The following is a 13,300-nucleotide window of genomic DNA, read 5'->3' as shown; positions in this document are numbered from 1 at the left end:
AATGTGTGAGAAACTATTGTCTATGCTTCAAATTCACATAGAAGTTCCTGAACCTGGGTTTTTTTGTTTGTTTGTTTTTTACCACATGGTTCTATAACTTCCAAAAGGATTATTTAAAAACAAGCTGGTTCCAGAATCTTACATAATATTGAATGTCAACTGTAATTTAAAAAATTGGAATATAATTGCTTTAAAAAATACATATGAACAAAACATCCAATATTTATTCTTGTTCCTCTAAAAAAAGCAAACAAAATCACAGGGTTTTAACTTTGATTATTTTACCATGACAGATTAAAAACACAACAAATCAAAACTTAGTATTATTTTGCTCACCTGCTCAAAGTGCTTCATAGCAAACATGACTTCGGAAAAATTCAAAATTAAACGTCTTTCAAATTGGCTCTCAAAAGTCTGTGGACCACAAGTAAAAAATATTAAAGTAAGTACACAGGGAGTACTTTCCCCATTCCTGAAGAAACAAAAACAAAAAAAATCCCAAACCTTCAAGTCCTCTACTTGCAAGCTGAAAGTAGTGGTGTGCTTGATACAAGTTAATACAGTCACCGGAGATGAAAAGAACTTGACTGCTGAGTCTCCCCTGTGCAGAAGGACACACCCAGGTGGGAGACACAGGCACTGAGGCCCCCTTGGGAAAGCAGCTAGTATAAATCTGTCCCCAAGCTAAGCCTCCTCCACAGGAACTTACACAGATGTGACGGGCACAGTGTTTCTAGCGTCACACAGGGCTCTGCCAGAGCTGCTCAATTCTCTCCAGCTCCAGGGAATGACGCAGGAGCCAGGAGCAAGATTTTACACCTTCCTCTATCCTTTCTACTGCGCACTACATGAAGAGCCTACTAGGAAGAGCCTGACTTATTTTCAATCCCACTTCCCTCTAATCCATCTTCTAAACTCACTCAAACGCAAATTTCATCAAATCATTTTCCTGTTTAAAATTTTCCCAGGGATTTCTAACACTTGCAGGGAACCGTTCAACCTAACTTCTCAAAGCCAAGCAGACCCTGCAGGCCTGATACACATCACGCTCCCTCACGGGCCCACATGCCTCGACTGCACACATTTTTGAACACAGCTTTGCTGTTTCCTCTCCTAGAGTTTTCAACCCCTTCTCTGACTGGAAGACTGTTACTTAACCTTCAAGGACTATCCCAAATACAAGTCCTTTGAAAAGCCATCTCTGTCACTCAACCCCCCAAAAAATTAACACTATGTTTCTATATGACATCAATAGATTAGTTCCACAAATTATAACTACTTACTCTCAGGGCCCCACTTCCCTATCAAAAATCACGGGCACTGTAGTGTCCACCGTGAAATCTAGTCCATATCCTACAATGTAGGCTATACATACTTGAATATTTGCTGAACAGATTTAGCTTTTACTCACACAGTTTTCCTTATTATAGCATACAATTCAAAAATTAATAAGATGGTAAGTTCCCCGAAGGCAGAACCTTTGCCATGATTCATTTATACACCCCCAGGAGGCTTATGCAATGCTACACATATTATTAACTACTCAATATTTGCTGAAGTAAATTACTTTTTCTATGGTTTCTTTGATGAGGGTCTCTGGCAAGGCAACATTTTCACCAAGGATCAAAGCAGAAATTACATCCAAGAGGGTCTCCCGGCAAGATGTGGAAAGATGGTCTATTCGCAATGTTTGAGATAATACCTATAAGTAAAAGAAAAAACGACGTGCACTTAGCAACCAGCTTTTAATGAACAAACTTCAAGCAAATTAAGTAGGGAACTTACCTTACAAACATCAACAGGCTTGGTTATCTTTGATCCATTTCCATGTTTCACAAGTATCAGATATGTTTCTAACAACCTTTTAATCTGTTCAGAACTTTCACCACAGTTAGTTTGGGTTACTTTTGTATGTAGATCCAGGAGTGATTCCTGCAAACAAAGAATTTCATTTTTTTAAATATGTTTTATTGATTTTAGAGAGAAGAAGGGAGAGGGAGAGAGATAGATGGAAACATCAATGATGAGAGTCACTGATGGGCTGCCTCCTGCACATCCCCTGCTGGGGATCAAGCCTGCAACCTGGGCATGTGCCCTGACTAGGAATTGAACCTCAATCTCCTGGATCCTAGGTTGATGCTCAACCCCTGAGCCACACTGGCTCAGCAACAAAGAATTTAATTTGAAAGAAAATATTTAACAGAGAGAATAACTATAAAATACCCAACTCATCTATTAACCTGACAATAAAAATACTGTGTGAAGCAGTTCAAAATTTTCACATACTTTTGCTTTGAAAGAAAAAGACACATTTACTGGGCGTCACTAAGGATAATAACGGTTAACATTTTTGAGTGCACTGTTGTTAAGTTCTTTATAAGCATTTCCTTACAATCAGCATGGCAACCATGAAGGAGGAAATATTATTACCCCATTTATCAGATGAAAAGAGAGGGGAATAGAGGCTTAAATAACTTTCACAAGTCATACTAGTAATAAGAGACAAAGCCAAGATTCAAACACAGGCAGCCTGGCTGCAAAGCTTGCTCTCTGAACCACTATGCTCTGCTGTATCTCAAAGTATCAAATCAATAAAAACAGTACAGGGGGTTGAGAGAAGGAAAATCCTAGTAAGTGTGGAAGAGTGTAAGGACAATTATAATACACAATCTCCAGGAGTGGTCTGCTAAACGATCCAGAACAATCAACTCTTTGGCTCCTTATTACATACAAATCTTGAAAAATTAGAACTCACTTGCAAACATTCAAAAAATATACCAAAATGCTCCTTATAGATGTAGAACGCAGTGGATTTGGCCATGTTCTTTAGTGTTTCTCCAACTAAAATCCATGGTAGTTGAGTTTCTGTTTCAGTAACTGGTCCTAGCTTTTGCAAAATTAGCTTCACTGCCTGTGGGAATTCAAGAGTCATTAAAATGAACAAGTAAACCCTTAGTTTTAAGTATTACACTGTGATTCCCCACTCTAATTGTATGAGCTACCTTAAAATTGAATCTAGGAATAATGAAGGATATGGCAGCTCTGATGGTTACCTGTCTTAAAAGGAATTTCCAAACTAGATGGGAATTTTACATCCAGCTGCCCCCTCCACATCCATCTTTGCTCATTAATCAATTGATGCTACCTTCTAGGATTCAGGATGAAGAGAGCAATGATCTTGTAAGTAAAAATACCTACTGATCCAGAGCCCACATTACGTAAACACTGCTATCAAAGCCTTAACACTCCCCATATGCTATTCATTCTCAGCAACCTCTTGTCCATCATTTCAGTAAATCTTTTCTGCTTTCTTTTTAATCCCTTTCACACTAACTGAAAGTTTTTCTCCAGGTTATTTACCTTCCCTGTACAGGAGTGAAACATATTTCTCACTCCTTTGCACATTTCAAAGAGCAACTGTCCAACTCCTTCTACCTTTTCTGGATGTTCATCAAGATCAAGAAACATTAAATTGAAAAGTTCATTTTTATCAGAAACCTAAAACACAAAATGTAAAAGGAAAATTGTTTTTAAAACATAAACATATCCAAATGAAGAAATCTTACTTGCTAATCTACAGATTCATATTTAAGTATAATTAGGACAAAATTCTAAAAGGAACAGACGCTTGTAATGATCTCAAACTACTCTAATAGTATGCTAACACTTGTAATGTACACGAGAGAGTAATTCCTTGGTATAAGGAATGTACCAAGAAAAACTACATAAGGAAACATTCTATCTTTTATAGAAAGTCATATATTTTATGAATATAAGAGTCATTTAATACTAATGTGGTTTTATTACAAAACACTCTAATAAAACTTTACTATGGAAACCAACACAAATGACACTATGCAATCAGTTCCTTCCAAGAAATCATTATAAAAATTCCTGTTAATCTCACTGTTCATGTATTTATTGGCTTGAATTAGGGGGTACTTTTACACACACACACACACATTATAAAAGACATCAGCTTTTGTTCATCAGATTTTTGAGGATTAATGGGCAATAAACATATAAAATACCAAACTAACCTTTCTCATCAAAAAAGTAAAGCTTTCAGCAGCAAAATTTCTTATATGTAGTTTTTTATGAGCCAGGAGTGTACTATACATCCTATGAAGGAGAAAATAAGACATGTTTAATAATTATAATTTTAATAAGGATGCACTACACATCACCTGTATGTCCAGCTAACACTGTACTAGGTATGCAAGGAATATGCAACAGGTATAAAACAAGTTTAAAATCTCATTTCATTACTAAGACACCCACATGCCGGGACAGAAGGCTGAAGGTCACAGAAATTAAGTAGCAAGAATTGGTGGTGCTGGACTTAAAGGAGTTGAAACTTGTAGTGAGCCCTGAACAATAAGAATTCAGGTGAATACCAAAGTGCATATCACTAGGGATAAAAGCGAGATCAAATACAGAGCACGCAGAAATGATCACGGTCAAAAGATAACAAGGAGGTGGCTGGTCGGGGGAAGGCAGTTGCAGATAAAGCTGCCTGGTAAACAGGTAGCTCCGAACACCAAGCAGAGGAGTTTGGACTCTAGCTTTCATCTATGTAAGCACTTCCTCTGTGTTACTTCATCTAATAGCACAACTCTGTACGGTAGGGAATATTACTATCCCCATTCTACAGATAATGAAATTGAGGCTGAAAGCCTAATCAACCTGCTCAAGGGCAGAGAGCCATGTAGCTATAAGTAATTATTTGTACAATCACTGTTTAAATTGGTCTCCCTAACGAAAGGAGAGCATGGAATACATCTTCCCATCTTTGCCATATCCCTATTACCTAACAGTTCCTTGCTCATAGCAGGTACTAATAATGAATGGAAAAGAAATGAATATTTTCAGAAAGATTAATTTGGCAGCAATGTATGGGATTAAATAAAGGAAGGAGAGGCTGGCCGTCCAACTAGGAAGCAGCACAAGCCACACAAGCTTGGCAGAGTAAGGCCATGGAAGAGGGTGGTGACAGAGGGGAATGCCAAAGGGTGGACCCAAGAAACATTTCCAGAGTCCCTGCAATGGAACCAAGGACCTAACAGTGTCAACAAGGCCCTCTGGGATCTGGCCCCCTACCTACCATGACCCTGATATCACCTAATTATTCTCCCTTATACAAGATGCTCAACCACCCAGGCTTCCTTGCCAATCCCTATGCAAGCCAGGTACGTGCCCAAGATATTCTCTCTCTGCTAAAATATAAATTTCGAAAGATGAGGATTTTTATGTTTTATTTGTGACAGTATCTCAAGAGCCTGACACACAGACAGTGTTCAATTCACTGCATTGATTGAGTGCATGAATAACAGAATTAAGAGGCTCTGGAGTCCTTGAAGACACTGGTCAGAGACGTCCCTGAGGCACCACGTCTCACTGATGGGGAGAATGGTGGCATCACTATTAGAAACTGGACAACCAAACAGGGCCTGGCACTGAGTACATATTACGAAACACATGAATGAATGAAGCGCTGGCTTGAATGGGAATGTACTGACTTTGGTTTCCGTAATACTCAATCGAAAATATCCAGGTTGTTGAAAATGTCATACTAAAAGCAAATAAATTTAGACCCAGAGAGCCTGACTTAGGAGATATAAAATTAGCAGAACTCAAGGAACCAAATAAATAATATATCCAAGAGCTCGTTGGTTTTTAATGAAGTAACCTTGGTTTCTAATACATTTGATCAAAAGCTTCAGAGAGAACTAGTGAAGGCTGGAAAAATCTTTCTTTCTCATTCTTTGTTCAAAGGACAGTAAGGCCAAGGGGGGGTGACACAAAAACAAAATCTACAGTCTTATCCCATACTCACACCTATGTGGTGGGGGAGGAGAAGAATTAATCTACGTATTCATGTGGCAATGAAAGTATGTAGAAATAATCAGGACACCAAATGGAAAATTCCATCAAGTCCCAGATGGAAATAGATTACAAACAATCTTTCCCTTATTTTAAACAAAAAGCTATTAAGAAATTCATTCTCTTTCTGTTCACATTTGCTAACAAGTTCTGAGTGTCTCTTTTGACTTACTAAGTATGATAGGCATTGAGGAAGTGTAGATATTTAAGATGATGTGGGGGTTTTTATTGTATTTTATTTATTTATTTATTTCAGAGAGAGGAAGGGAGAAGGATAGGAACATCAGTGATGAGAGTCACTGATCGGCTGCCTCTAGCATACCCCTTGCTGAGGACTGAGCCCGAAACCCGGGCATGTGCCCTGACTGGGAATCGAACTGCAATCTCCTGGATCCTAGGTCGATGCTCAACCACTGCGCCATGCTGGCCAGGCATAAGACAATGTTCTAGAAGAGTTTACAGGTTTGAGAGGATACCATTACAATATGAACAAACAATTATTAACAGAAGTCCTATAATGTAAGTGGTATGGAATGCCAAAGGGGTTGAATACAAAGCTTCTACTTCTGGCTAAGGCGTCTGGGAATATCAGTGGAGGTTATGGAATCCAAGCCAGGCTTTAATAGGGAGGTGGATATGATTTCAATAGTTGGATATGAGAAGATCAGGTCAACGCAGACTGGAGAAGTGGACTGTGAACCACTTTGGCTGGAGAACCAACTTTATATAAGGAATTAACCAGAGACTGGGCTAGAAAAATAGTTTGGAGTCAGACAGAAGCCAGGGAAAAGGCAATTAAGGAACATACTAGAGTCAGGTAACCATGTCAGCAGATACACATGATAGGTTTTAGTCATGTTTTAACTAAATACAAATAAAGAGTCGGAAATTTTCTCCCGGTTGTCAGTATTAATAAAAACTGCCCTGCCCTTGACCAAAACATAAAAACTTACAAAACTTAAATGCTAAAAATTCTCATTATTGCAGAGGATCACTCTATTTTGAGCCCTCAAGCACACAGTTGTTTTCACAGAGACAGTCTTGAACACTGAACACGCAAACATTGCTTTTGTTCTCAGAACTAATGCGCATGGGAAACAGGACTGACTGCAAACAGGCTTGAGAAATCCTTTGCAGATGATGGGAAAGTTCCTAAATTGGATTGTGGAGATGGTTGTATAACTTTATTAACTTACCTCAACAGCACTGAATTGTCAATAAAATGTAATAGAAATTAAAAGAAGAAAAAACATAAACCCGCATATTAGAGAGAAAAGGATCACCTGTATATACTGGGCATGTCCTTCACCATGAGCCTCCACAGGTACTTGTAAAGATATGACAGCGAAGTGAAAGCCCATTCTAACAACTCCGTGTCCTGAGTCTCCAGGATTGAGGTGATAGTTAGAAAAAAATCCTGAAAATGTGGGTAGAAGTCTGTCTGCAGATCTCGTGCCAACTGTACAACCAAACTGGATTAAAAATAAGAAAAAGTAATGTCTGTGAGACATATAGACCAAAAAACAAATACTGAAAGTCTATTTCATAAATGACAGCTGATCCCTATGATGACAGGATTAATTAAACCTTCTGAATCAAGTCTCGAATGTTTAAAGTTTTTCACATTTTAAGAGTTCAGCAAAGAAATCAGGCCAGAGAAAGAAGGTGCATTTCATCCAAATTATGGTCAATCATTCCTATTTTATCAAAGAAAAATGGGGCTCTCTTAAAAGTATAAAACAAAAGCAAAAAAGTATATACCTAAGATTCTGCTTTATGGCCATGCACTGAGATTCAGACTAACAGAAAAGGTAAATTCTTATTTTTAAATTATAAACATCAGATCTAAGGCATATGTACTATAAAACACAACCATTCAGAAAATTCAGACAAATGTCTCTGACCTTTCTCTCAACATGCTACTTACTCCAAAAGGGGTTGATAAGCAAAACTGTTCCTGATTTGCAGATGAGTCTTCAAACTCTGAACTATCTCGTTTTGATGATAGACCAGCTGATTGAATGATTGACATCTGTCAATAACTTCTTTGTAAAATTTCCCTGGATGAAAGGAAAAAAAAAATGTTCTGCTTTTCCATCACACCACTATTTGGTTGTTTTGAACATATGAAGTGCAAATGACAGACGAATAAAATAGAAACAAAATAGAAAATACCAAAGTGTTCCGTAAGGTTCAGTTCTCTCCATTTCAGCAGACCCTCGAAAAAGTAGGTTTCAACCTCCTGTCAAGATTAAAACAGTCCATTAATCAGGCAATTCAAAGACAAACTGTAATCAGAGTAAATAAGAATAGTGATATACTAATATCTTAAGACAATGATGATAGTCAAGAGTTAAAAAAACAACAACTTTTACTGTAGTGGAGGAGAGAACATAAAACGGCCTAAATACCCAACACAGGAAAATGACTGGAATAACTTGTGGTCTATACATACCAAGGTATATTATGGGGCAATTAAAAAGATCTATTGTATACTGAACAGGAAGGATGTTGATGATATACCCCCCAAAGTGATAAAAGTCACAGTCAAGTGTATAGCAGGATCCAATTTTTCGTTTTTAAAAAAGACCTCTCCCAATGTTCACACATATTTGTATGAGAGAAAAGCATGGAAGAATACACTTCTACCAAATTGCCAGTATCCGTTTCCTTGGCAACAGGAGTGGAGGGTTGAGATAATGCATTTGTCTAAGTTCATCACTACATTCTTTATATATTACTCTGTACTCTGAAAGGTAAAACCAACACATTATTACCATACATGTGTATATACATGTGTATGTATATGTACACATATATAAACAAATATGATATGCTTTTCCATCACACCACTATTTGGTTGTTTTGAACATATAAAATGCAAATGACAGACGAATAAAATGGAAACAAAATAGAAAATACCAAAGTGTTCCATAAGGTTATGGATAAATATATGTGTGTGATATATATATATATATATATATATATATACGTACACAGAGAAAGACAGCGAGACAGTGACGAGACAGACAGAGAGAGAGAGAAAACTTAAGCACATACACAAACAGCATGCCAGGTCCTCCTCAATCTCAAAAAAAGGTAAATCTTTACAGTGTGCTTTGGAAATCTTTAAAAAATAAAAATGAAATAAAATCAATAGTTACAGAGAATAGAAAGGAAGAAAAAGAATCCAATTAAATTGTGTTCAGTATCTCTTAAGGCAGAAGGGAAATACATCTAACAGTTTAAAACCTAAATGTTGAAGGCATTCCTAGCCTAGCACTGTGACTGGCACATGTTAACCATTTGTGATAACTGTGTCCCTGTCCCTTTGCAATGTGACTCACAGCCCCTACCCCAAGAGACACAGTCTATTTCCTCACCCCCTGAATCTGGCCTGGCCTAATGACTTATTTTGACCAATAACATGTAATGGAAATGATCCTGCGACTGCCAGAACTAGTCTTTAAGAGACTTTGAAGTTTCTGTTTCTCTTGGAAAGGTTCTGCCATCATGAAAAGAAGCCTAGTTTAGCTTATTGGAGAACAAGTAGCTACAAGGAAAACCTAGACCAACAAGTCCCAGTCAATGGCCAGACATTTGATTGAGGCCATTCTTGACCATCCAACCCAGGATCCTGTTCTAGGCCCTCTTCTCTGCTCATTGAACACTCAATCCTTTAGTACTTTCAACCTCTCCTGTGGCTTAAACTATTAACCATATGCTGAATGTTGAATCTGTAATTCTACCTCTGAAGTCACCAGATTCATACATCCAAGTATTTTTTGGATACCATCATTTGGATGGCCACCGGTATATCAAACTGAACAAGCCCCAAACAAAACCAATCCCATGCTCCTCTTCCTATAAATCTATCTTGATGAATAACATCCTCAACCACCTAATTGTTGAAACCAAAAAAGTTAACCCCATTTCCTTCCTCCCTGCATATCCAGCAGGTCACAAGCCCTATCGATTCTACTTATCTAATATCTCTAGAATCCTTCCCTCTTTCCATTTGACTGACGCTGCCATAATCATTTACTTAAATAACTACCAAATCCTCACAACTGGTTACCCCAACTCCAGTCCTCCTCTTCCTCCACACTAAAGCCAGAGAGATCTAAAGCTTAAACGTCACGTCACTTACTCCCCTGCCTTACAATCCTCGAATGATATCCCATAGCTTCAGGATAAAATCCAAACTTAGCTTGACATATGAAGCTCTTTACGATCCTTGACTATCCCTTCTGCTTTCTCTCACTAGGCACTCCCATCCCCCATTCCAGTCACCATCAACACACACACACACACACACACACACACACACACCCCCTACATACAGCAATAACCACAATGAACTGCTTTGTAGTTTCCTGAACAAGATATGCATTCTCTAGCCTCTATCTTTTATATATCTTCTTCCTCAGCCTAAACAGCCTTTTCTGTCCTCTTTGCCATGCTAAAACCTATAGTGGTACCTCGGTTTTCTAATGTAATCTGTTCCAGAGACCATTCGAGTTCTGAAACGTTTGAAAACCGAGGGATGAACAGCCGACAGCTAGACCTCAGGCTCTTGCACTCAGCGGAAGCAGTGTGGTGTGTTCAACTTTGGAGGCGGGTTCAAAAACTGAAGCATTTACTTCTGGGTTTAGGGAGTTCCTAAACCAAAATGTTCGTCAATGGAGACGTTCAAAAACCAAGATACCACTGTAGGCACAACAAGACTAAATTCAGGTATCATTTTAACTACATTATCGTTTTTGACACCCCACCCTACACCCCCAAATAGTTTAGGTTAGGCTCCCTTGACTGTGAGTTCCCAAAGCGTTATGTGATTACCTAGATAAGATCATTTAACACGCTGAATTCACCCATTGGAGACAAGGCATTCAAAGAAGAGTGAGCAGAATCCAACCAGAGCGAAGCAACGAATAGTTAAGGACTATGAATCCCCAAACTGAATGCACACATACAGGACTTTAAAAGGCTAGCAGAGAAATACTTACTTGAAGCAACAAAAGGCAAGATTTTTGAGTAGAGGTGTGACCGAGCTAGAGCATGGTTACAAGTGGAAAAAATTATGTGGTTTTAGCCCCTTTCTTTTTATAAAAGAGGAAACTAAGCCCCAGGAAAGTGACTTGCTCAAAACCTCTAAAATTGTAGCCTTAGAATATGGAAGAGGCTGGAATCACAGAAGCCACCTGAGTATCAGCTCACTGTCTAATACGGCATCACCCAATAGAACTTTCTGCAACGATGGAAATGTTTCATATCTGCACTTGTCCAATATGATAGCAACTAGCCACATATGACTACTGAGCACTTGAATTTTAATTTAATTTAAATCTAATTTGTCAGGTGGCTATTGTATTAGACAGGTATCATGCACTTCATGTTCATAAAGGAATGGCTTGAAAAGCAATCCACTTCTAAGAGGAAAGACTGAAACACTGACTATGAATACTTGGAAGCCTGGCTCGTATAACATTCTCTTACCTCATCGTAGCTTGCAGTTCTATCGATCCGGTGAATAATATCGATATTCACATTCCCCAATCGTTCGGCAAATGTAAGAAACTGCGGGGGAGGGGAGGAGCATATTTAAGATACATCATCATTTAATACTTATCACATCTTGAGTATCGGTTTGAATGCTGTACAATAATTACATGTGGACAATTTCCTCTTGAAAGTAGAAATGTTAAGGCTTCCATAAGCCTCCTCATGCACCATCATTACATAATAACGGTATGCTTCGCTTGCAACTTGACTTTATTTTCAATCATAAAATGTATAATTGAGTTTGGGCACTAAAAGTAGGTGTCACTGATAAATCAAAAGTGTAAAAACAAATGGAAAGACACGGAGCTTTAAACAAACGCACTGCGCTACTATGCAAAGATAATAGCTATGGATATGTTTGCACAAGTTCTTTCAGTTATGTCATTTAAAATAAAACTTCCAGGCCAGACTGTGGGGGACCTAAGGGAAAGCTGGCGGTGCAGCCTCGCTAGATCTACCGTCGGGTTTCACGCCCCTCTAACAGCCCAGGGGCCTGGCTAAGTCGCTGCAATCACAGTGTTTCTAAACATGAACAAACCTAAGGTTGCACCAGAACGAAGGAACTCTCAAGGGACGAACGGAGAAAGCGGTGTAGGAGCCAAAGGCTGGAAATCACTCGTATTCTCCCACCTGCCCGCCCCCTAGTCTGGCCTTTAAAGATAAAACAGCAGGGGAGAGAACAGCTCCAAAGAATCAGTCTGTCGGAGGGAACTGAACTCCGGGCTGAAGGGGACTCCAGGGCACTCCAGACTCCACACGCTACGGGCGACATCTGCTTCCAGCCTTCCTCCCCACCCCCATGTTTACGACACCCGGAGAGTGCCCCTTTCTAGCCAGAGCCTCCGGGCGAGTGACTCATGCTCGGCCCAGAACACGGCAGCCCCCACGGCCACGGCTGAGAGACGCCGGGACTCCCGGCTCCCGGCCCAGGCTCCCTCGCTCACCCGGTGTGTGTTCTCGGTCTTGTGGGACACGGGCTTTGTCTTCATGACTGCGGAGGGCAGCGGCCCACGAGGGCCCGGGGAAGGGTGGAAGGGGTGCGACGGAACGTGATGAGCGGAAACTGGCGGACACACTGGCGCTCTCGGATTCCCCGCTGTCCAAGTTCTTTCTCACGTGCGGCCCGTGCGCCTGGAGGCCGCCATGTTGGAGCCGGGGAGGAGCCGGGGAGGGTCACGTGGGAGGAAGAAGGGGACGGCGCAGGCGCGTCCTGGGGGCGGGGCCGGGGAGCCGGGAGGCGGAGGCGCCTGCTGGCGGGTATGTGGGCCAAGTTTTTTTACTGTTTAGTTAAGGTCTATAAGGAAAATGTGTGTGGGTTTTTTTGTTGTTGTTGTTTTTGTTTTTGCTTTTAAAATTTTATTAATTTGTTTTTGTTGAAAGTATTGCAGATGTCCCTTTTTCCCCCTCATTGATCCCCTGCACCCCGCATCCACCCACTCCCAGGCCTTCCCCATACCAATGTCTGTGTCCATGGGTTATGCATATAAGCGTATAAGTTCTTTGGTTAATCTCTCCCCACCCGCTCCCCCACCCCCACCTTCCCTCTGAGATCCCTCAGTCTGTTCCATGCTTCTGTCTCTGGATCTATTTTGTTCATCAGTTTATTTTGTTTATTATATTCTACCTATGAGTGAGACCATGTGGTATTTGTCTTTCTCTAACTGGCTTATTTCACTTAGCATCATACTCTCCAGGTCCCTCCATGCTCTGCCAAAGAGTAAGAGACCCTTCTTTTTTACAGCTGCGTAGTATTCCAGGGTGTAAATGTCCCACAGCTTTTTTATCCACTCATTGTTTGTTGTTTTGTTGATTTGTTGATGGAGCCTTTCTGACAGGTGTGGTTTTAATTTGC

General features: G+C 39.9%; 1 protein-coding gene across 1 annotated transcript in view; it reads right to left on the bottom strand.

Annotated features, from left to right (window-relative positions):
- Positions 1 to 12,613, bottom strand: part of UTP20 (UTP20 small subunit processome component) — an 80,985-nt gene extending 68,372 nt beyond the window's left edge. The window contains exons 1-11 of the mRNA XM_081130767.1: positions 12,393 to 12,613; positions 11,383 to 11,463; positions 8,059 to 8,125; positions 7,811 to 7,943; positions 7,167 to 7,355; positions 4,041 to 4,122; positions 3,361 to 3,498; positions 2,756 to 2,911; positions 1,786 to 1,932; positions 1,568 to 1,702; positions 337 to 414 (exon numbers count right to left, since the gene is read on the bottom strand). Of these exons, the coding sequence (XP_080986893.1) occupies positions 337 to 414; positions 1,568 to 1,702; positions 1,786 to 1,932; positions 2,756 to 2,911; positions 3,361 to 3,498; positions 4,041 to 4,122; positions 7,167 to 7,355; positions 7,811 to 7,943; positions 8,059 to 8,125; positions 11,383 to 11,463; positions 12,393 to 12,437 (1,251 nt within the window). The 5' untranslated portion in view covers positions 12,438 to 12,613. The remainder of the gene's footprint in view (positions 1 to 336; positions 415 to 1,567; positions 1,703 to 1,785; positions 1,933 to 2,755; positions 2,912 to 3,360; positions 3,499 to 4,040; positions 4,123 to 7,166; positions 7,356 to 7,810; positions 7,944 to 8,058; positions 8,126 to 11,382; positions 11,464 to 12,392) is intronic.
- Positions 12,614 to 13,300: the final 687 nt, after the last annotated feature.

This window comes from Miniopterus schreibersii (genome assembly GCF_964146895.1).
Source record: "Miniopterus schreibersii genome assembly, chromosome: 2".
NCBI classification, from domain to species: domain Eukaryota; kingdom Metazoa; phylum Chordata; class Mammalia; order Chiroptera; family Miniopteridae; genus Miniopterus; species Miniopterus schreibersii.
The sequence above is the reverse complement of the archived record's forward strand: the minus strand, read 5'-3'. Positions and strand labels throughout refer to the sequence as shown.